The sequence below is a fragment of the Carcharhinus amblyrhynchos genome, chromosome 5 (assembly GCF_965287045.1).
Source record: "Carcharhinus amblyrhynchos chromosome 5, sCarAmb.v2.hapA, whole genome shotgun sequence".
In the NCBI taxonomy this organism is placed as follows: Eukaryota; Metazoa; Chordata; class Chondrichthyes; order Carcharhiniformes; family Carcharhinidae; genus Carcharhinus; species Carcharhinus amblyrhynchos.
The window spans coordinates 7,141,306-7,162,866 of record NC_137328.1 but is presented as its reverse complement, the minus strand read 5'-3'; the positions used below and the strand labels follow the sequence as shown (position 1 = coordinate 7,162,866).

General features: G+C 42.1%; 2 protein-coding genes across 2 annotated transcripts in view; both read left to right on the top strand.

Annotated features, from left to right (window-relative positions):
* shoc1 (shortage in chiasmata 1) overlaps positions 1-5,327 on the top strand; it is a 46,588-nt gene extending 41,261 nt beyond the window's left edge. Inside the window, exons 16-18 of the mRNA XM_080189578.1 lie at positions 2,215-2,346; positions 4,975-5,124; positions 5,286-5,327. Coding sequence (XP_080045704.1) covers positions 2,215-2,346; positions 4,975-5,124; positions 5,286-5,327 — 324 coding nt within the window. The remainder of the gene's footprint in view (positions 1-2,214; positions 2,347-4,974; positions 5,125-5,285) is intronic.
* A 2,314-nt stretch (positions 5,328-7,641) lies between these two features.
* Positions 7,642-21,561, top strand: part of LOC145342882 (uncharacterized) — a 43,162-nt gene continuing 29,242 nt past the window's right edge. Inside the window, exons 1-2 of the mRNA XM_080188423.1 lie at positions 7,642-8,803; positions 17,608-17,744. Coding sequence (XP_080044549.1) covers positions 7,711-8,803; positions 17,608-17,708 — 1,194 coding nt within the window. The 5' untranslated portion in view covers positions 7,642-7,710 and the 3' untranslated portion in view covers positions 17,709-17,744. The remainder of the gene's footprint in view (positions 8,804-17,607; positions 17,745-21,561) is intronic.

Sequence of the window (21,561 nt, the reverse complement as noted above, 5' to 3'; positions counted from 1 at the left end):
ATGTTGGGCAGGCAAGGACTAGGACAAGCAGCCCATCCTTGCCCAAATTGAGGGAGATAAGTGGCCACTTAAGGGCCATTTTCCACGATTTCTAGGCTGGTGGGAGGATTGAACTTGCATGGGAGAAACTTGAAAATCAACAGTTAGATCCCCGGCAATGGGAGTGGAGGGGGCATCTCCAAGGGAAGCCCCCTTAAGGTCTGGCAGCGTTCGGACCTCCCTCCACTCTCGGCCTTCCTGACCTTATCATACCTCCCTGCTCAGATCTTTCTACCACCCATACTTTGGGATTCATTGAACTTATCTGGACTTAGTTTCAGACATTCGCTTGCATTTTCTCTCCTGCCCATTGCAGCGTGGTTGCTGCAGGGACTGGAGAACTGCTGGCCTTCAGATTGGGTGGCAGCTCCCTTAAGGTGGGATTCATTTGAGTGTGAAATGGCTACAGGGTGCTCAGAGCTGGCAGAGGTATGTTGCCTGATTCTCTTAGGATGGCAGGAAACGAGACGCTTCCATCCAAAAACTTCAGGCAAGACTTATTCATGTTTGGGCATTTTAGTGCTATGACTGAAAACTTTCTGGAAAGACCTTGAACATATTGCACTTAATAATTCATTCATCAATATCCTGCTTCCCATAGCTTTAGCTTTGTAAGTGTTAACATACTACAACATTGCAACTTTATATTTCTAACAGCTGCTCTTACAGTCAGCAAGTGTTGAGGTCATTGGCACTGCTTAAATTTAGTGTGTGATTGGAGCATGCTTCAATTGTAAGAACAGCTGCTACAGTAAAAACGGGTCTTACAAAGTCAACGTGTGCTTGGCTTACTGGCACTTCAATGCAAGTACTAATGTGAGGGTGGCTGCTGACTATATGACCAGCTCTTGCAGTAGTCGATGGGAAATTGCCTTTCTTCTTTAGGCATGATGTGGAGGTGCCGGCTTTGGACTCGGGTGGGCACAGTAAGAAGTCTCTCAACAACAGGTTAAAGTCCAATAGGTTTATTTGGAATCCCAAGCTTTCAGAGCGCTGCTCCTTCATCAGGTGAGTGGAGAGGTAAGTTTCACAAACATGGCATATATAGACAGAGACACATTTGCAAGATAATGATTGGAATGTGAATCTTTACAGGTACAGACAGTGCGAGTGGAGAGGGGGATAGTCACAGGCTAAAGCGGTGTGAATTGTCTCAAGCCAGGACAGTTAGTAAGATCTTATAAGTCCAGGCCAAATGGTGGGGGTTACACGTAGTGTGACATGAACCCAACATCCCAGTTGAAGCCGTCCTCATCTGTGCAGACCTTGGCTATCAGTTTCTGCTCGGTGCTTCTGCGTAGTCGTGTGTCTTGAAGCTGCCTTCCAGATACACGACAACACAGAATTGCCAAGTAGAAACTGATAGCCAAGTTCCGCACACATGAGGATGGCCCCAACCGGGATCTTGGGTTCACGTTACACTACATGTCACCCCCAATATTTGGCCTGGGCTTGCAAAGTACTACTAACTGTCCTGACTTAAGACAATGCACACTTATTTAATCTGTGATTATCCCTCTCTCCACTCGCACTGTCTGTACCTGAAAAGACGTGATTACCTGTAAAGACTCACATTCCAATCATTATCTTGCAAATGTGTTTTTGTCTATATAGCCATGTTTGTGAAACCCACCTCTCCACTCACCTGATGAAGGAGCAGCGCTTCAAAAGAACGTGACTCCAGGTAAACCTGTTGGACTTAAACCTGGTGTTGTGAAACTTCTTATTGCACTTTCTTTAGGCAAGCTGAGAGATGTAGCATACTAGCACTTTAAAACACGCCAATGAGTAAAATTATGTATGGGTGAAGGAAGCAATGACAATATCCCTCCACAACCAGCAACTATTTCAACCTGTTCCTCCACAATTCAATTGTAATTTTCAGCAATTTTTTGCCACACCAAATTAAGATTTTACTCAAGGTAATAACGATATATTACAGACAACTTTCCTTCACTTGTTCAATATAAAATTTGTCAATTGGTTTATTCATTGTTATATAAATTATTCCAGGTATAATATTTCATATCTAACTTGTAATCCTAGATGATTACATCAATCAGCAGTAACATGATTAATTCCAAAATGTTTATTGTTTGCTTTGTAAAAGCAGGCCTTCAGATGCTTAATAGAGTTGTTATAATTCCAGCAGTTTTGTTCGCTCCATACTTTTAGGTTGTAATTACACCAGGAGTTGTAGAAACAACCCAGATGGTTCGCCAAATAGCAGATTTCACTTTGCTTTCAAGCAATCGGGATCCATTCACATGGCTTGACAGGTCGTGGCTTTCCACCGTTCCATCTGAGGTCTGTGTTTTAAATTACAATCAAGGAGTATTATCTGTAATTTTATTGTAAGCATCATGAGGGCAATAATTACTGATCCATCTCAGATTTACATGGAATAGTCATAAGAATGTTGACCATTCTGGACACTGAGTGGAGAGTAGATGGTTGCTCCCTCCTGCTAATGTGATTCACTGCTCACTTGAAAATCAACTGATCTTTAATTTTGCCACTATAAAGTTGAACTGCCAACAGAAAGAGAGATGGTGACATTATTTGTTACCTGTTAATCTTTTCACACTAACAGGATTTGATTCCTGGCTTGGGTGACTGTGTGGAGCCTGCACGTTCTCCCTGTGTTTGTGTGGGTGCTCCGTTTCCTCCGAAAGATGCACTGGTTAGGTGCATTGGCCATGCTACATTCTCCCACAATATACCTGAACAGGCGCTGGAGTGTGGCAATTAAGGAAGTTTCACAGTAACTTCATTGCAGTGTTAATGTAAGCCTACTTGTGACACTAATAAATAAATTTAAACTTAAAAAGGATGACCCTGTAATATCACAGTTAGTTTAAAGGAACCAAGAAATCCAAAAAGATAAAGACACAGAAATGCATCAGATGTTGACCTAATTTTGGACAACTCCATGTAAATTGCCAGGGGGATAATTATCGAGCATACTCTACAATTGTCATAAACTCGTACTCCTTCTGAACACATTGTTGGGTGGAGGGAGTTATGTCCTTCAGTATATGTGTCAGTTAATGATGCATATTTATAATAGCCTAGAGCTTTCATTAACTTGCCTAGATGATGAAACAGCAGCAAAATAGGACTTCAATTTACAACAAAAGGATAAAGACATGTATGCACCTCTGCTTCTGACCCTTGGCCAGTTTCATATCCACATTGCCACTGCCTTTTAATACCATAAGCTTCAATTATCTAACAAATCCGTTATGTGGTACTTTAACAAACACCAGGGAGGTAGTAGCCTAGTGGTATTATCGCTAGATTATTAATCCAGAAACTCAGTTTATGTTCTGGGGACCCAGGTTTGATTCCCACCATGGCAGATGGTGGAATTTGAGTTCACTTAAAAAATATATCTTCTGGTGACTATGAAACCATTGTCAGAAAAACCCATCTGGTTCACCAATGTCTTTCAGGGAAGGAAATTCACCACCTTTACCTGGTCTGGCCTACATGTGACTACAGAGCCACAGCAATGTGTAGTTGACTCTTAACTCTGAAGAAGGGCAACTAGGGATGGGCAAGAATTGCTGGCAAGCCAGCGATGCCCAAGTCCTATGAATGAACTAAAAAAAAAACCTTTCTGCAAATTCATTTACACAACCAAAGAACATAAGAAACAGGAGCAGCAGTAGGTCATGTCCTCAACCCTGCTCTGTCACTCATGATCATGGCTGAACTTGTAAATCAGCTCCATTTCCCACCCTTTCTCGATGTCTCTTGATTCCTTTAGCACCAAAGAATCTATCAATCTCAGCACATGCTAGCTGTTGAATATACATATACATAGACGATCTGGGGGAGGGGACCGAGTGTAGGATAACAAAGTTTGCTGATGACACAAAGATGAGTGGGAAAGCGAATTGCATGGAGAACGTGGAAAGTCTGCAGAGAGATTTGGATAGGCTAAGTGAGTGGGCGAGGATCTGGCAGATGGAGTATAACATTGGCAAGTATGAGGTTATCCACTTTGGAAGGAATAATAGTAAAATGGACTATTATTTAAATGGTGAAAAATTACAACATGCTACTGTCCAGAGGGACCTGGGGGTTCTTGTGCATGAATCGCAAAAACTCAGTTTGCAGGTGCAGCAGGTGATCAAGAAGGCGAATAGAATGTTGGCCTTTATAGCGAGGGGGATAGAATATAAAAGCAGGGAGGTCTTGCTGCAACTGCACAAGGCACTGGTGAGTCTGCAACTAGAGTACTGTGTGCAGTTTTGGTTCCCTTATTTGTGAAAGGATATATTGGCCTTGGAGGGAGTACAAAGAAGGTTCACCAGGTTGATACCGGAGATGAGGGGTTAGCTTATGAGGAGAGATTGAGTAGATTGGGCCTGTACTCGTTGGAGTTTAGAAGGCTGACGGGAAATCTTATAGAGACATATAAGATAATGAAGGGGCTAGACAGGGTAGAAGCAGAGAGATTATTTCCACTGAGAAAGGAAACAAGAACTAGAGGTCACAGTCTCAAAATAAGGGGGAGTCAATTTAGAACAGAGTTGAGGAGGAACTTCTTCTCTCAGAGGGTAGTGAATCTTTGGAATTCTCTGCCCATTGAAGCGGTGGAGGCTACCTCGTTAAATACGTTTGAGTCACAGGTAGATAGATTTCTGACCAATAAGGGAATTAAGGGTTATGGGGAGCAGGCGGGTCAGTGGAACTGAACCACTATCAGATCAGCCATGATCTTATTGAATGGCGGGGCAGGCTCGAGGGGCTAGATGGCCTACTCCTGCTCCTATTTCTTATGTCCTTATGTTCTTATGTTGAATCACAAGATGGCTCCTACAAATGTTGCATTGTGTTTTTGCATAGTAATATTTGGCAGGTAAATTATATGTGTAAACTATTTGATCGAATGTATATACATTAGATCTATTTCTTTTATTATAGAATGAGAAGCAGCTGCTTAATTTCCCCAGTATAAATTCACTGGTCGCACAATTAATGTTAAACAAAGCTCCATCAGTGTTGTGGCTGCTGTCAGCAACTTTTAAAGAATTGCAGGATGTCCTTCCTGAGGTGCCAGGAAAAGCTCTGAAGGTCAGGCATTTTTTAGATTTAAATAATCTGGTAATATACTAAGGTTAAAGGCCATTTAAGCAGTTACAGATACAATGAAGGATATACTGCAGCATATTACACAGGTTTGGGCTCTAATATTAGCTGATTGATCATATAGTGTTATGTTTTTCTTAATTTAGTGTTACTTGTTTCCAAAAAAACACCAGTTGAATGTCATCTAAGTGAAAAGATCAGTGCTAATAATTTGCATGTCTGCAGCAGTGATTCTAATCCCTGGGGCATGATCTTACTGGCTGCTCACGCCATGTTTCCGCTGCAACAAAGTCAGAGAATTTGGCGCCCAGCCAAATCTCCATTCACTGCAGCAGGATGGGAAAATCCTGAGTGCCTGTGACATTCCAGCCCTAACCTTTAACATTAATGAGACAGGGTTGGAGAGAAAAACTCAGGGAAGTAAAGAGAAAGACAGGTGGTTTGTTTCCTCATTCTAATTTGATTTCTATAAAAAAAATAGTCAAACCGCTAAACCGTTCCTCATTTTGGTGTCCCATTCGCTATCTCCGCTTCCCTTGCTCTCATCACCCTTAATCTGTCAGCTGGAATTTTACCATCCCGCCCACCATGGGAATTGGAGTGCGTGAGAGGTGGACCATGGAAAGGTCTGTTGACCTCAAGTGGGATTTTACAGTTTTGGAATGAGCGAAGCCATAAAGTCTCACCTGTCCTCCTTAATCCTTCCCCTTAGTATAAACCCTTCAATACATTTTCATAGTTACCACATCGGTCTCACCATCTCATAGGCTTCACTACTCTATTGACTTTGAGTGATGCTGAATCTGTGTATAATTCTGGGTTTATCATTCTTGCACTAAATTGGCATGTGCTAAGCATGATTAACGACAGTAACTTGACTTTATATTGTGTATTTGAATATAGGAAAGCATCCAAAAACTTCACAGAGGCTTAAGGGAAGGATGGAGGGGGAGAAATTAGGAAATACTTGAGGGGTGGCCAAAAGCATTGTCAAAGAAACAGAATTTAGGAGGTACTAAAGAGCAGAAAGGGAATTGGAGAAGCTGAGGGGTTGAGGGAGAGATTTCCAGTGAGTGCAACTTAGGGAACTGAATCATGAGCAATGGTGGATGAAGGGAGAGGAAAAGTTCTGGCATGTTGAATACATGTTGGAATATGGTAATCTATGTTAATATCATCCAAGTATCTTTATGTCTAGACCTCCATTTTCTGTGTTACTATATTGGCAATTCCATGACCTAGATTAAGATCTGGAGACATCAAATCCCACCAAGGGGAATTTCAATTCAATTAATTAAATTTAGAATAAAAAGCTAGTATCAGTAATGGCGGCCATTAAACTACCAGATCAATTTAAATACTCAACCGGTTAGCTAATGTCATTTAGGGAAGAAAATCTTTACTTGGTCTGGTCTATCTGTAACTCCAGATGTTGACTCATAAGTGGCTCCTGAAATAGCCTAGCAAACCTCCTAGTTGTGAAGGGATGGACAATCAATGTTGGTCTTTGCAATGATGGCCAAATCCTGTGAATAAGTAAAAAATGCAGGGTGAAACTTTCTGCTCTTGCTGGCGGTGAGCTTGGAGGTGGGATGGGTTATTTAATTAGATGGGGCGGTGACCACTACCTTTCTACTTCACCAGAATTAAATTCTGGGCAGGAAAGCCCATGATTGATCATCCTGACGCACTGCCAATTGAGTCCCTTAAGTGATTAATTAATGACCTCATAAGGGCCTCAAGCCACTGCTGCTGGAATTAACCCAACTGTATGCAGCCTCTGCCACACAGTTTGCAGTGAACCTGTGCTTGTCACCTCAGGACGGAGTGTTCCTTGGTCAAAGACAATGCCTGATCAAGGAACTGGCCAGCTGAGAGCTACCCCACTGCCCTTCCGATCCTCCCACCCCCCTGTCCTCATGACCCTCACCCTGCAAAATCACACTCCCCCTCTAGCCTGGATTCTCCACGTTCTTGAGACTTTGAGCATGTCTTTCCAGTAGCTGCCATGTCCTGCTCAATGTTGCCGAGTGGGACATGGTCCCATGGGGTCTTGATTCCAAGGGAAGGCTCGCCACTGGCCTCTCCACTGCCAGATTTGCACATTTGGCAGGCCTTCCTGAATAGAGGCACATAGCTCTCCAGCTGACATGAGTGACCCTGACACCTCGACATGATTTTTCCCTAAGAGTTAGGACATTGTGAGCGATGTGGAGGCTAAATTCTCTCAGGTTAGCTGTTTTCTTTTACTTTGTTGTGATTTAAAAACTTAAATGTCATTGTACACTCCAAAAAAAAATTGCCAACAGAAAATTTTTAAAAAGCTACACATATGATGGGAAGCAGGTTTCGTTTGTGATTTAAAAAGTTCACCATGGTTACTGTATGTTTTATTTTCCTCAACTCCACGTATTCATTCATCAAGTGCATTTGTAATGGAAATTGTTCTTCTAGCTTTTCAGTGAGATTGCGGCGTTGCACAGGATTAGCTCATCACAGGAATCAAGAAAATCACAAGAGGAAGTGACTTCTGACAGAGCTGTGTTAAGCTTTAATCCGCCTGTGTCTGAAATGGCTGACTATGAGCTTCACCCAGGCTATGAAATGTTGAGGAGCGTTCACTCAGAGACACCTGAAGAACTAGGAGGCCTGGAGATGATTAACGTTCGTGGCCCAAGGGATGGGTGGGAGACTGGAAACGTTTTCTCAGAGACACAACCTCAGAATTTCAGGCCAGCTTTTCAATCCAGTGGTGCCACCCTTTCCCCTTGCTACCAGTTGAATAATCACATGCATTCAGAAGGGAGGCGAATGGCAGGACATCTGATAAATGGGAGAGAAAGTCTACCCCATTGCGTTGAAGGTTCTAGTTACAATGTTGGAATGCAGTATCAAGGCAGTATGGGGTCTGGGAACACCATCCCATTTGTAAATTCTCACCCAATAGAACCACCAAGCAATAAATTAATTGATCACCTGAGTCATTCAGCGATAAGTAAATGCTCAGATCTTGGGGAGACTGACATTTACTTTGAAAAGAGCAAAATGCCTTTTGTGGAGCAGTTTTACACGGGCGAGTACACATGCACTACAGAACCTAAGTATCGAAACCGAGCAAAGGAGGTGATGAGGACAAAAACGAGCAATAATTCACAGTGTGGCTTCTTTCCTCAACACAACGTGGGCGTACTTCGCTATGGGTTGAGAGATGAGGCCAATGACCTTACAACAAAAGAGAATGTCGAGGCATATCACCCAGTACCCTCTCATCAGGATTTCCCAGTCTTACGTGGGAAACATTTGGATGATTCATTTTACCCGTTCAGTGAACCTCTCGGCCACCGACGTAACAGAGCTGTAGGAACTAATCATGAACAAATGCCATACGTTAAGCCTACATTTATAGAATATGACTCACGTAGTAGGGAGTACACATATGGAGACATGCCTGACATTTGCAGTAGTGCTTATTTTCCCTTTAAAGCAACTGACTTTTGCAATGAAACTGTAGAAAGGCAGGCCTTCGATCTTGAAGTATTTGGAAGAAAAGGACAGAAAAGACGATATGCTGGAATGAATGCATGGATAAATCCACCTGCATCGAGCATCGAGGAATCTTTATCTGATACAACTGCGTTTTACACATATTCAGCAACTTCACCAGGTAAATACTTAATTTATTTTCTTTTCGTTGATAACCTTGGTGTTGCTGTCAAAAATATAGTTGTCTGCCTTACTGTAATGATACAGCTGTTTATCTTCCCCTTTACCTTTGTCTTTGCAAAACATTCAAAAAACGTTTGTCATTTTTTCATCAGTAAGTAGAATTTCTAATGTTTGAAAAGGTTTTAAACAAAATTGAAACATGTAAAATACGTATTTTGCAGTGTAACTCCCACCAGGCCGATCAGGGTCATGCTTTGGATTAATAGGTTACTTCTAGAATGTCCCCAAACTGTTTGTTCAACTTAGCTGGGATGGGCAGACTTGGTCACGTACAGGAGTCAGTCACGAAACTCTGAATTCAGTATTTGCTGCGGTCTCTGGGAAACATACCAGCCAGTGTTGCCAGGCCCATAATCCTCCTCTTGTTGTTTAAACATTGGCTAATGAGCAAATCTCCACTACGTTTCATCCACCCCCTCCCGAATTTTACCCAAGCCTCCAGTTCCTCTTCCATTATTTGGCCAAACCCCAAGTTCCCCTTTCACAATGATGGCACCTTCATGCTGCCAAATGTCAGCAAATCCATCAAAATGCTACCAAGGCCCAGGCTTGCCCCCAGAGCTATCAAAGCTCAGGACTTCAACAGCCTTATTTAGGGTAGCTTTCAAGATTCACCTAATCAGCTTCAAGATGATTTCTGATTGCAGACAGGAGTGACTGAATTTTTTTCATATTTCAAAAATATACTTTATTCACAAAAAGAAACTCTCAAATAAACTATTGCAAAACGACAGATCGAAAAATTACAAACAGTGCAAAAAAGAATCATTTTTCCAGTGCAATACTATGCTTATTTACACAACATTACATTCATTACATTTCATTGCTTAAAATTATGTACATGCCTCAGATTTTACTGTGTGCTGTTATTTTTCAGATTGGCACACAGTTATGCAGACTGAGGGTATTCTGCAGTTCCCGGGCCCTCGCTCTGCCTCACTTGAAAGGCTTTACAGTGTGGCCTTTCCCCATTGTGCCTTTGCGGTGCCTGCCCCAAGCTTCAGCGCGTCCCTCACACATAGTCCTGGACCTTGGAATGTGCCAGTCTGCAACACTCGGTCGAGGACAAATCTTTCAACTGGAAGATCAGCAAGGTTCAGGCAGACCAAAGTGCGTCCTTCACCGAGTTGATGACCTTCCAGCAGCAGTTGATATTTGTCTCGGTGTGCGTCCCCGGAAACAGCCTGTAGAGCACAGAGTCCTGCGTCACCGAGCTGCTCAGGATGAACCTCGACAAATACCACTGCATCTCACTCCAGACCTTCTTTGCAAAGGCACATTCCACAAAGAGGTGTGCAACCGTCTCACCACCCCCACAGCCGCTTCAAGGGCAGCGTGCGGTGATATCGAGACCTCGAGCGTGCATAAAGGATCTGACGGGGAGTGCCCTTCTCACCACCAGCCAAACCAGGTCTTGGTGCTTGTTTGTGAGTTCTGGTGATGAAGCATTCTGCCAGATAACACTGACAGTCTGCTCAGGGAACCATCCGACAGGATCTGCCATCTCCTTTTCTCTCAGGACCTCGAGGACGTTATGCGCTGACCACTGCTTGATCGCCATGTGGTCAAAGGCGTGTTTGCGGAAAAATTTCCCCACAGAGGAGTGACTGAATGCCTGTGCATCTGAATGATTGTGTCGTGCAGCCCCAGCATTGAAGGTGCTGCTGAATGGCTGCACTCCACAGCAGGGGGCTCATGTCTGTGTGAGGGTAGCACCACTTAAAGCTAACCTGCATTACTTAACGCCAGACTGCACCTGTGAAGTGCAATTTGGCTGCCGTAGAGGCTAAAGCTACTTGGAGAAGGTTTGAATACCTGGAGGAAGGAACAGAATGGTGGAATAGGGCAGATAGTGTTTCTGCAGGTTTCAGATGCTGCATTCGAGTCCTTGGTGCAGAGGGTCAACAGGAGGAGAAAGGCTCACTTCTCTAAGAAGGCCAGGAGACTCCCCAGAGAAATGGTGAGAAGACAATGACAGCAGGTTGCTGTGGTGCCATCTGTTTAGTGTCAAGGATTTGCATGCCACAAGAGATTTAATGATCTGATTTGAGTGGTCATGGTTACTGAATTAATCTTTACATACCATACTGTATCAATGTACTGCTAGTCACACATACCCATCACACCCTTTTTATTCACCTACCAATTGTCAATGTCAACCATGATTCAAACTTCTTATTCATATACTTTACATCATTTCCAAACATTTTGTACAGTTGCAAGCTGCACATACACATCTCACAGCTTGCACACAATGCCAGTTTTCAACCCTCATCCAAAAGAAAGGCAACACACTCACTGACACATTTCTGTCACTGTTGGAGGACACAGTGGTCCATATTGGTGGCAGGAGCAGCTAACATGAGAGGGGTCAGGTCTGGCTGCATGGGGGAGAAGGTGGTGGGAATAATTAAGGCAGCCATCACTGAGGCCTTGGCCAGCAGCAAGGCTGAAACCATTGAGGATTGTTACTGTCTGACTCACTTCCTCAAATCCCATTTCACCCTCATTACACAATCTCTGAAACACACACTGCAGTTGGTTTGTGCAGCTCTTGCTCCCTGCCTACTTCCATCAGCCTACCTGTGCCTTTACATTTTTATATTCTTCCATATACCAAAAAATTTCCATTAGATCCATTGGTGAGACAGGAGAATAAAGACCAAGAAGGAAAATAGACTGAACTGGAAGAAACACTGTCATCCAATCTAATGTTCTCAGCCACTAGCTCAGACACTGACATTGGTTTACTTTAAAGGGTAACGTAGAGATGGGGTCTGCAAGTTCTGAGTCTCCAGGCTCACAGTCAGGCCAAGGGGAAAGGATAGCACCAATACCAGTTCCCCAGAGGCAAGACCACCTACGAAATCTGTTGCAGGATACTCAGGTGAGATCTTCAGTAGGAGAATGTATGTGAAAAGGCTAATGAGCAAACATAGAGAAATGCTGCCTTTTGTCACTAAGCATGCAGGGGGTCCAGCTGCTACTTAGCACAAAGATTTGTGCATAGCTTGGAGCTCATTCTTTCCAGTGTGGAAGTTGAGGTCATCTCCCAGAGAACACACGCAGACAGAACAATGATATATTGTTTGATGGCTGATGCCTCAGTTAACATAGCTGTACAAGCCTCTCAGATGTAGCAATGAAGAGTGAATTGTGAGATGTGCCTTTTCCAGCCTGGAAAGATCTGTTGACAAAAAGGTTCAAGGCCACGGTCACCTTGATGGCCACTGGTAGCACCACCCTCATCCTGCTCTGTGACTGTAAGTCTGCCTATGTGATCACTTCTTTGGTGAAGTGCAGCTCCACTCCTCACATTGAAAGGAGATTGGAGGATTATTTCTGCCTTCTGTCTGAGGTGAATGTGCCAACACAATTTGACATTGAGCTGCCGTGGATGGATTTTTTGATGGGGTGAATGATTCCAGCACATGGGCCCGACAAGAGATGCTAATGTATCAAATGAGGTTCCTGATGTTGATAAGTGGAAAACCCAGAATGGCAGTAACAGGTGGGGGAAGAGACAATCACGGCGAGCTTTCACACCAATGTGAGATGCAATTTTGGCGATATTTTCCACTCCTGTCACCAAACCCACCAGAGAGGGGCAGAAAATCCTGGCCAAAGCCTTTGAATGTTTTCAAGGGGGAGATCGGTAGACTCCAGAAAGACAAGGGGGTAAAGGTTATCGGGGGTAGCCGGGAGGTTACAGTCAGATCAGTCATGATCTTTTTGACTGGCGGAGCAAGCTCGAAGGGCCAAGTGACCTACTCCTGCTCCTAACTCATATGTTCGTAGGGAGGGTTGCAAATATAGCCCCCATGACTGGAAGATGGTGTACTCATAGACCTTTGAGAAGCATTCAGCCCCTACTCAACAACTAGCACCAATCCTGCAGGCTTGACCAACTTTTCCGAGCTCCCCTGACAATCCAGTACTTACACAGGCTCAGCAATAGCCGCTGAATAGTGAAAAATCAATAAATCTGCAAATTGAATGATGATTCGTTGAAATAACACTGGTGAAGTTATCCCTCATGCTGCTGAATGCAAGCTCAACTGTGTATGTGTTTAAGAGCAGGTGTTAACTAGAGTGACGTGGAGATGCTGGCATTGGACTGGGGTTCTTACTGTGTTAACTTGAGTGCCAAGTCAAAATCAGCAGGTTGGGCATCAAATCAGCAGAGGACACTGACTAACTTCAAGATCTGGCCACTGCAGATTTTGCAGTCCTGACACACCTACTTGAGTGCGCTAGTGATACATGAATATTGGCAGGCCTGCATATACTTAGTTGTTATTAGCGAGAATGTTTATAAACGTATTGAGAGTTAGGGTGTAGCTGAGGGAGATGTGGACTATGAATGACAGATGTAGATGATAAGGTGAAAGATAACCAGGTAATGGCAGATTTATTAAACAAATACTTTTTCACAGTCGAGGAATAGGATAAATGCCAGTAATATAAGGGAAACTGAAAATAAATCAAGGAAGGAACTTGCTGTTTTGACAGTAAAAATAAATGGTAATGGGGAGATTAATTGGTCTGAGAATAGATCATGCTTTCCATGATCATGTTGGAGAAAAAGTAGGCCAGGAAATTGTACAAGCTTTCATTATAATCCTTCAAAACTTCTATTCTGTACCAGTCGTGGATTTTAATGTCATACCTAATTGTGGTTTTGACAATACTGTCTGTGCAATGCAAATATGTATTTGCATTTCAGACTTTGCATCTGAGAGACCACAACGTTGTTTTCTGTATGAATTAAATAGATTCTTTTGCTATAGAATCTGGTGTTAAGGCACTTTGCTGTGTAGTAGTGTTTGCACAATCCTATATTTTTTGTTAGGGTCTCCAATATACGATTCTATTAGCTACACTTTTACTGAGGTTCATTAGTTCCCTTTGAGGCACATGTGTTGTATATCATTTTCCAGACAGGTGTAAACAAACAATGAAAGCTGAACAATTCTTTGTTCCCTTCACTACCCAAAGGCGCTTGGGTTAGAATTTGGAGGGGCCAGGGTATGTACTAAAAAGTGGAAGGAGCATGTGGCCATGGCGAAACAAAAACTGGCTATGTGGGAGTGATGCTCCCTCTCCCTTCTGGGTAAGAACCTGGTCATCAGGTTCTAGGCACTCTTGCTGTTGGTCTTCGTGGCGCAGGTCCAGCACATACCCTACTCCTACCCCATGGTACTCACCAGAGACATCTTGCACTTCATATGGGGATTGGAAATGGACCCTTTTCTCACATTATATAAACCTCAAAGGGAGTTAAAACATAGACAACCTCATCCTGGTGGTCACCTTTGTGTGTGACTGCATTAAGCTGTGCCATGGGCCACTACATGCTGAGGTTCTACCTGTCCTCGGTGTTGTGAAGGATGTGCTTGGCCATGTTGCCATTGAAAATTCCATTCAGCTGGACCATGCCATACCATTATCCCTTGTGGAAATTTATACAGAAAAATATCTTGGACCACAAATCCATCAAATCGTGGTCTGCACATAATGTTCTCAAGGCTCTTTGGGAAAAGGCGTTGGTAGATCCATAGTTTTAGCAAAAAGAGGTCCAATTTCTTACAGGGTTCAAACTGAAAATGGACAGGTTTGGTAACACAATGTTTACCATTTATTGTCATCTCAAAATGATTTCTCAGTATCATCTCCAGCAGTATAAACTTCTTTAGTCCCTAGAGTTGTGAGTACTACTACAGAAGACTTAGTTGAATCTGAGTTGCCTGATGCTTGCGTCTTAGCTACTGTGCCAAGTGAGAATGATGCAGAATTAGTTCCAAGAGAAGAACTGTTTCTTGAAGTTCCAAATCGTACTTCTAGAATCAAGGACAACCAAATTCTAGCATAGAACATAGAACACTACAGCACAAACAGGCCCTTCAGCCCACAAGTTGCGCCAATCACATCTATACCTGCCAAGTCATAGAACTATCTGTAACTTCCAATGCCATTAGATCCCATATACTCATCCAGAAGTCTTTTAAAAGACCCCAGCGAGTTTGCCTCTACCACCACCAACGGCAGCCGATTCCACTCACTCACCACACTCTGAGTGAAAAACTTTCCCCTAACATCTCCTCTGTACTTGCTTCCCAGCTCCTTAAACCTGTGTTCTCTCGTAGCGACCATTTCAGCCCTAGGATATAGCCTCCGAGAATCCACCCTACCTATTCCTCTCAACATTTTATAAACCTCTGTCAGGTCACCTCTCAACCTTTGTCTCCCCAGGGAGAAGAGACCTAGCTCCCTCAACCTATCTTCATAAGGCATGCCTCCCAATCCAGGCAACATCCTTGTAAATCTCCTCTGCACCCTCTCAATAGCTTCCACATCCTTCCTGTAGTGAGGCGGCCAGAACTGCGCACAGTACTCCAAGTGGGGTCTGATAAGGGTCCTATAAAGTTGCAGCATTACCTCCCGACTCCTAAACTCAATCCCTCGATTAATGAAGGCCAGTACACCATATGCCTTCTTGACCACATCCTCCACTTGCGAGGCCAATTTTAAGAGTCCTATGGACCCGGACCCCAAGATCCTTCTGCTCTTCAACCCAGCTAAGACTCCTACCCTTGATATTGTACTTCTGCATCCTGTTGGTCCTGCCAAAGTGGACCACTACACATTTATCCGCATTGAAGTCCATCTGCCACTTCTCTGCCCAGTCTTGCATCCTATCTAGGTCATGCTGCAACTTCTGACATCCCTCCAGACTATCCACAACACCACCAACCTTCATATCATCGGCGAACTTACTAACCCATCCCTCCACTTCCTCATCCAAGTAATTTATGAAAATGACAAACAGCAAGGGTCCTAGAACAGATCCCTCTGGTACTCCACTGGTGACTGACATCCATGCAGAAAAAGACCCATCCACAACCACTCTCTGCCTTCTGCAGGCAAGCCATTTCTGGATCCACAAGGCCAAAGCCCCTTGGATTCCATGCCCTCTCACCTTCTCAAGAAGTCTTGCATGGGGGACCTTATCAAAAGCCTTTCTGAAGTCCGTGTAAACCACGTCCACCGCTCTTCCTTTGTCAATGTGTTCAGTCACATTTTCAAAGAACTCAGCTAGGCTCATAAGGCATGACCTGCCCTTGACAAAGCATGTTGTATACTACCAGAGAGGAACAGATGTCCTCCTGATCAGCTTTCTTACTGACTGTGTATCATGATTAATGCTACATTCTACTTTATCTAGAGTATTATTGATCCTGTGTATAACATTGTAGTCATTTGTTGTCATGATCACATAAGGGGGAGGGATGTTATAAATTTAAAAGGATTACAGGTTGCTTTAAGAGCTGATCACATGATCACAACAATGTTGATGTCATTAGGGTGTAGCCGCAGGCTGCTGTTTTACTTTCAGTTTCTGTGCAATGTAGAGAACGTCTCTTTCAATAAACCTGTTGCATGTTAGTTTGAATCTCTGTGTGAAATCCACATTCTTTTCTTTTTGTTAAAATTCACAACCTCTAACATAGCTAGCACATTACAAAAATATAGTAACATAACAGTATTGAAGAAACAAACTTGTTTCGTTCGTTATGTAAAGTCAACTGATGTACCTTTATAAATAAAGTATAATTTTGGACAAAAATAAACATATAGTCCATTAGTTTGAAGTAAAATCTTTGGATATATTAAAGCCACAAAAAATGTTTAATTAGTAAATGGAAAAGTTAATATAAAATTATCTATTTTTATGTTTTATTTCAAATTTTATGTTGGACATTAATTAGCTTACAGTGGGAAACAATCTTCCAATTGAGTGATTTGATTATTTCAACAGTTTGTGGCAAAATATTAAATTATTGACATGCTTAGATGGGATTTTGTCATTGTACATATCCATTTTCCATTCTAAACGTGTGACACAATAATTAATGTCTGGGGACAAGAAGTGCCAAGTGCAACTTTTTCGAATAGCATATCAAGAAAAGAAGGATTTTTTTTTAAGTAATTAGGATTAAAATAGAGACTGCCACTAAAATCTCCACTGAAAAGTCAGGGTATTTGTGTAAAAGCAAACCCAGTTGCATGAATGGGTAAATCAACATGTAACAGGACACTATAATGGGTATAAATCATTTATTGATTGCAACATCAGGAGTACTTGGGTGTGTAATGCCAGGAAGGGTTCTGAATTACATTGAATGGGTATAATGTTCAAAATGCTCCATTCAGTATTTGGAAATAGTTTAATTGATAGTTCTGTGTCCAGAAATCCCTCCGGTTGTAGCAGGGTTTGGTAGTATTTTCAGGTCATCTATATAACAAGGGATTGCAGCGGGACAGAATCTAGTGGCTGCAATGCACATTTGGACAAAAAGGTCATCAAAATTCTTAGATTTGCAACATCTGAGATGGCGTTGACAGCATATAGCAAATATAATACACTACATATATATTATAGAATTATATATAACATACAAACAATTAACTCTGTTTAAATTCTGCCTGTTGGGTATTGCACTCACACTCAGCTGTGAGCTGCCGTTACTGGACTAACTTTCTTTATCCCTCTCCAATTGAGGACGTTATAACAAAATATTCAGGTATACTACACCACCCTTCGCAATGTTAATTGCAGCATTAATACTTTTAAAATTTAATGAGATAGCACTTCTGCTAATTTAGCAGAGGAATCTTTAGATTTAAGCATAATTTCAGAACTCCAGCAAATTTTCATGACTTTTTTAATTCAATTATTAGAACCAAGATATACAATTTTACCAGAACTGAAAAAAAGACGGCTTGCCTATGAAAAGGTTCCTGGAAGAATTGATGGGCAGACTCGCCTCGTATTCTCTTAAGCAGTTTGTGAGGAATATTCAGTTTTAACTCGAAAGGTATGCTACGTGAAGTTAAACATTAACAGATCTTAGCAGCACAATGTGTTCTATTGTGGAGGTAGTTAAAATATTATTGTTCATCTGTAGGCCACTTTTATGGTAATTACCACCTTGCTATTGGTCCTCCAGTTTGACTTTCCCCTTAATCCCATGTTGAGGTTGTGCAAATGAAATGTAGTAAATGTCACATGAAATTATTATCTTTTATGAATACTGTTAGTACTTGTTCTTTAGCTGCCATTGAAGCACTAGGTACACAATCGTTGCCAAGCTCATCCCAGATGTAATGCAACTTTCTATAAGCTTTGAGACATAAAAATAAAATTGCAAAGCAACTTCTTTTGTTACTCTGTTTTAGTAGGATATGCAGCAAAGTTAGAAGGCAGTGGCAAACCACTGCAGCATATTGCCAAGCATAATCACGAATCAATCCACTGGAAGTCCCTGGTTTCCAGTGTCCTTCGGGCATGGTATCTAGAGGAGGATGCTGCAAAGTTAGGATGGAGGAGTTTGGCAAATCATCTCCAAACTTGGCTTTGTCATTACAGCCAGGACTCCAGCAACAAGCAATAACTTCCCATCACATACATGTCCAGCACTCTTAGGAATATCTACCCTTTGTCCATTTTCCTTTTAGCTCTGCTTGTACTATCAGCGCCACTTTCTTATCTTTTACAGCTATGATCAAAGGAATTGTTTGGAAATTATTGAACTTTGGAAGAAGAATCTCCAACACTTTAATCATCCAGGTCACAAGTCTACACACACTGAGTAAGACTAACATATGCTCACTTGCAGGCAGCCATTACTGAACTAACTTTATTTACACATCCCCAGTAGAACAGGAAGGGCAGAACTTGCAACATGCCCCCAACAACAGCAGTAACTGCACATCAAAGTAGATTGCAGCATTTAAAAAGATTTAGAAAGGGAGATAAGACCTGCAAAATTGCAAATTAAATACAGCTTTGACATAGTTGTATATAATGTGTACAAAAAAATGCCTTTTGCACTGCATAATTTTTTTATTCATTTATGGGACATGGGTGTTGCTGCTGGGCCAGCATTTATTGCCCATCCCTAGTTGCCGGAGGGCAGTTGCGTGTCAACCACATTGCTGTGGCTCTGGAGTCACGTGTAGGCCAGATCAGTTAAGGATGGCAGATTTCCTTTCCTAAACGACGTTAGTGAACCAGATAGGTTTTTCTGACAATTGACAATGATTTCATGGTCATCAGTAGATTCTTAATTCCCGATTTTTTTTTTTTATTGAGTTCAAGGTCTGCCAACTGCCATGATGGGATTCAAACCCAGGTCCTCAGAACATCAGCTGAGTTTCTGGGTTAATAGTCTAGTGATAATAGCTATTGAAACAGGTCTGGGATTTGCAATTGACACTCGAGATGAGTAAAGTATTGAATGATGATGAAAGGATGGAGTAAGCATTAAGCTTTAAGTGTTAACTACGGAAAACATGTTTTAGAATTGACAAATTAGTGTATGCTTCACAGGAGAATGATTTAGAAATACTAAGTTTGTTTGGGGAGGAGCAGGGAGGGAAGTAGTGTGGGAGAAAGAGTAATCACAAAAAATATCAAGCAAACAAAATGCAAATATCACCCTTATGTTGAGACATGGTGCAAAATAATTGCCATGGTTGACGCCCATGCATGATCTGATGGTGACTGGTTCCTTTTGTTCGCAGTTTTCAATGCAGATGTGCAGCATGAGTTCATACAAGGAAGTGAGCCGGGGTGTTAAATTAAAACCTCCTGATAGGACATTAAAAAACACAAAACTAAGGTGCATGCAAAGTACAACCTGTTCCATTAGTATTTGTCCACCATGACAGAATTTGATCATTTATTTTTCACAGTCCATTCTCATTAAGGATCTTGTGTTTAAATAGTCTACATTTTATTGCACAGCAATCGTCTTATTCCTGCCTTGCGTCCTTAACCCATTGAGGTAGATTTTAGATACAGTTCTCCTGAGCCTAAAGCTCTGACCAGTCTATTGTCTATTTCGTTCCCATTCATTTAGGTGCCAGAGCAATAGAGCAGCCTCCAATCTGAACATATGATTTTCACCACTTCTCTCTGCATTGTGGCCAGGTGCTGCCATTGAAACCAAGTGCTAAGAATGAAAATCAGCCCAATACTTAATGCAGAATGGCGTTATTGCACGCTTTGGTGTGAGTAGTGTGAAAGAGGCTGGAGACTAATCAAAAGTAAACACAAAAAAATTAGAAAATTTTGCAGTATACAGGTGTGTCAGCATCAGACAAAGGGCAGGTTTGCATCTACATGTATGTCCTCTGTCAACAATCAAAACTGAAAAGATGCAACAATTTCCAGTCTTAACATAGGTTAGATAATCTGTTAATTTTCAGACACTGGTGGATCTGGTTACGTTTTTGCAGCTTTTTGTTTTTATTTGAGACTTCCACTATTTATAGCTTTAAGTGACTGTCTACCATAAGCCAATGAACCAAAGTCATTGGCTATGAAATACCTATGGTATGTGTAATAAACACGTTTGCACAGTCACATGAAATTCTTGCAATTTATCAATTTCCCAAGCATGAAGAATACCACAAGCTTAGCCACTCTGACTGTAGTTATTTTTATCTCTCCTAACTCGTATCAGTAATAGTTAAGGCAAAATACTGCGGATGATGGAATCTGAAACAAAAACAAAAAATGCTGGAAAATCTCAGCAGGCCTGACAGCATCTGTGGCGAGTAGAGCCAACAGCCGGAATTTTACCAGCACGCCCACCCCTGAATCGCGGCAGACGAGGCTCACAGAACAGAATTTTCCATTGGCCTCGGGCAGGATTTTACGAGCCTCGCCCAAGCTGGGTTGTATAATCCTGGCCAATGTTTCAAGTCTGGATGACCCTTCGAAGGGTCATCCAGACTCAAAATGTTGGCTCTAATCTCTCTCCACAGGTGCTGTCAGACCTGCTGAGATTTTCCAGCATTTTCTGATCATATTATGGTAATGCCTTATGTAAGTTTCTAAACACTAACTTTCTAGCCATTTGTCAATTACCTAATTTGCAATACATGTCTTATGGAGTAATCATTTGTGTGCCAAGGACCCACATATAAATCTTGAACATGGCCTAATGCCATATAACATACTGGTCTAATTTAGCTAACATGCAACACAGGCTGAGTGGGTGGCTATAATCTGCCTAGGCTTAGTCTTTGCTGGAAGGGGAAAGAGAAGGAGATGGCAATGTAACAAAAGTTTCACATTCTGTCTCCTATGAGCACCTTTCTCCAAACAGTCATTTTCTTCAGGATTGTCAATCTATTGTTGCCCAAAACTTGAAGGAGTTGTGTGAACAAGCACACAGGGGCAAATCACAAGAGACGTCATTGGAATTTTACAAGCCAGAAGGATATATCATACAGCTATGAATAGTTCACTAGTTCATACCCCCAAGTAGAAGGATGACGCATGACAAAAGCCGTTTCCCCTTCAATTGTATTTCAGTTATTTGTGTAAGTTAGCTGAGCTACATGACTTCAAAACCATAAAAATTACTTCCTCCAGACTTCTGACCCAAATAGCAGCTACTTCAGTCAACATCTGACAGGCTGCTCGAGGAAGCCAAAAAGGCACTGTTCTTGCAGGGGCACTGTGTTAACTACAGATTACGAACACCAGTTCTTGCTCAACAAGCTAGGCAATCTAAGTTGTCAACTCTGTGACCAGCCAATTAAACGTTTTGGCTCAGATTGGAGTGTTTGTGGGTGATATTCCCAAGGGGTCAAGGCTGGGTCCATTTTCAGCCTCATCTA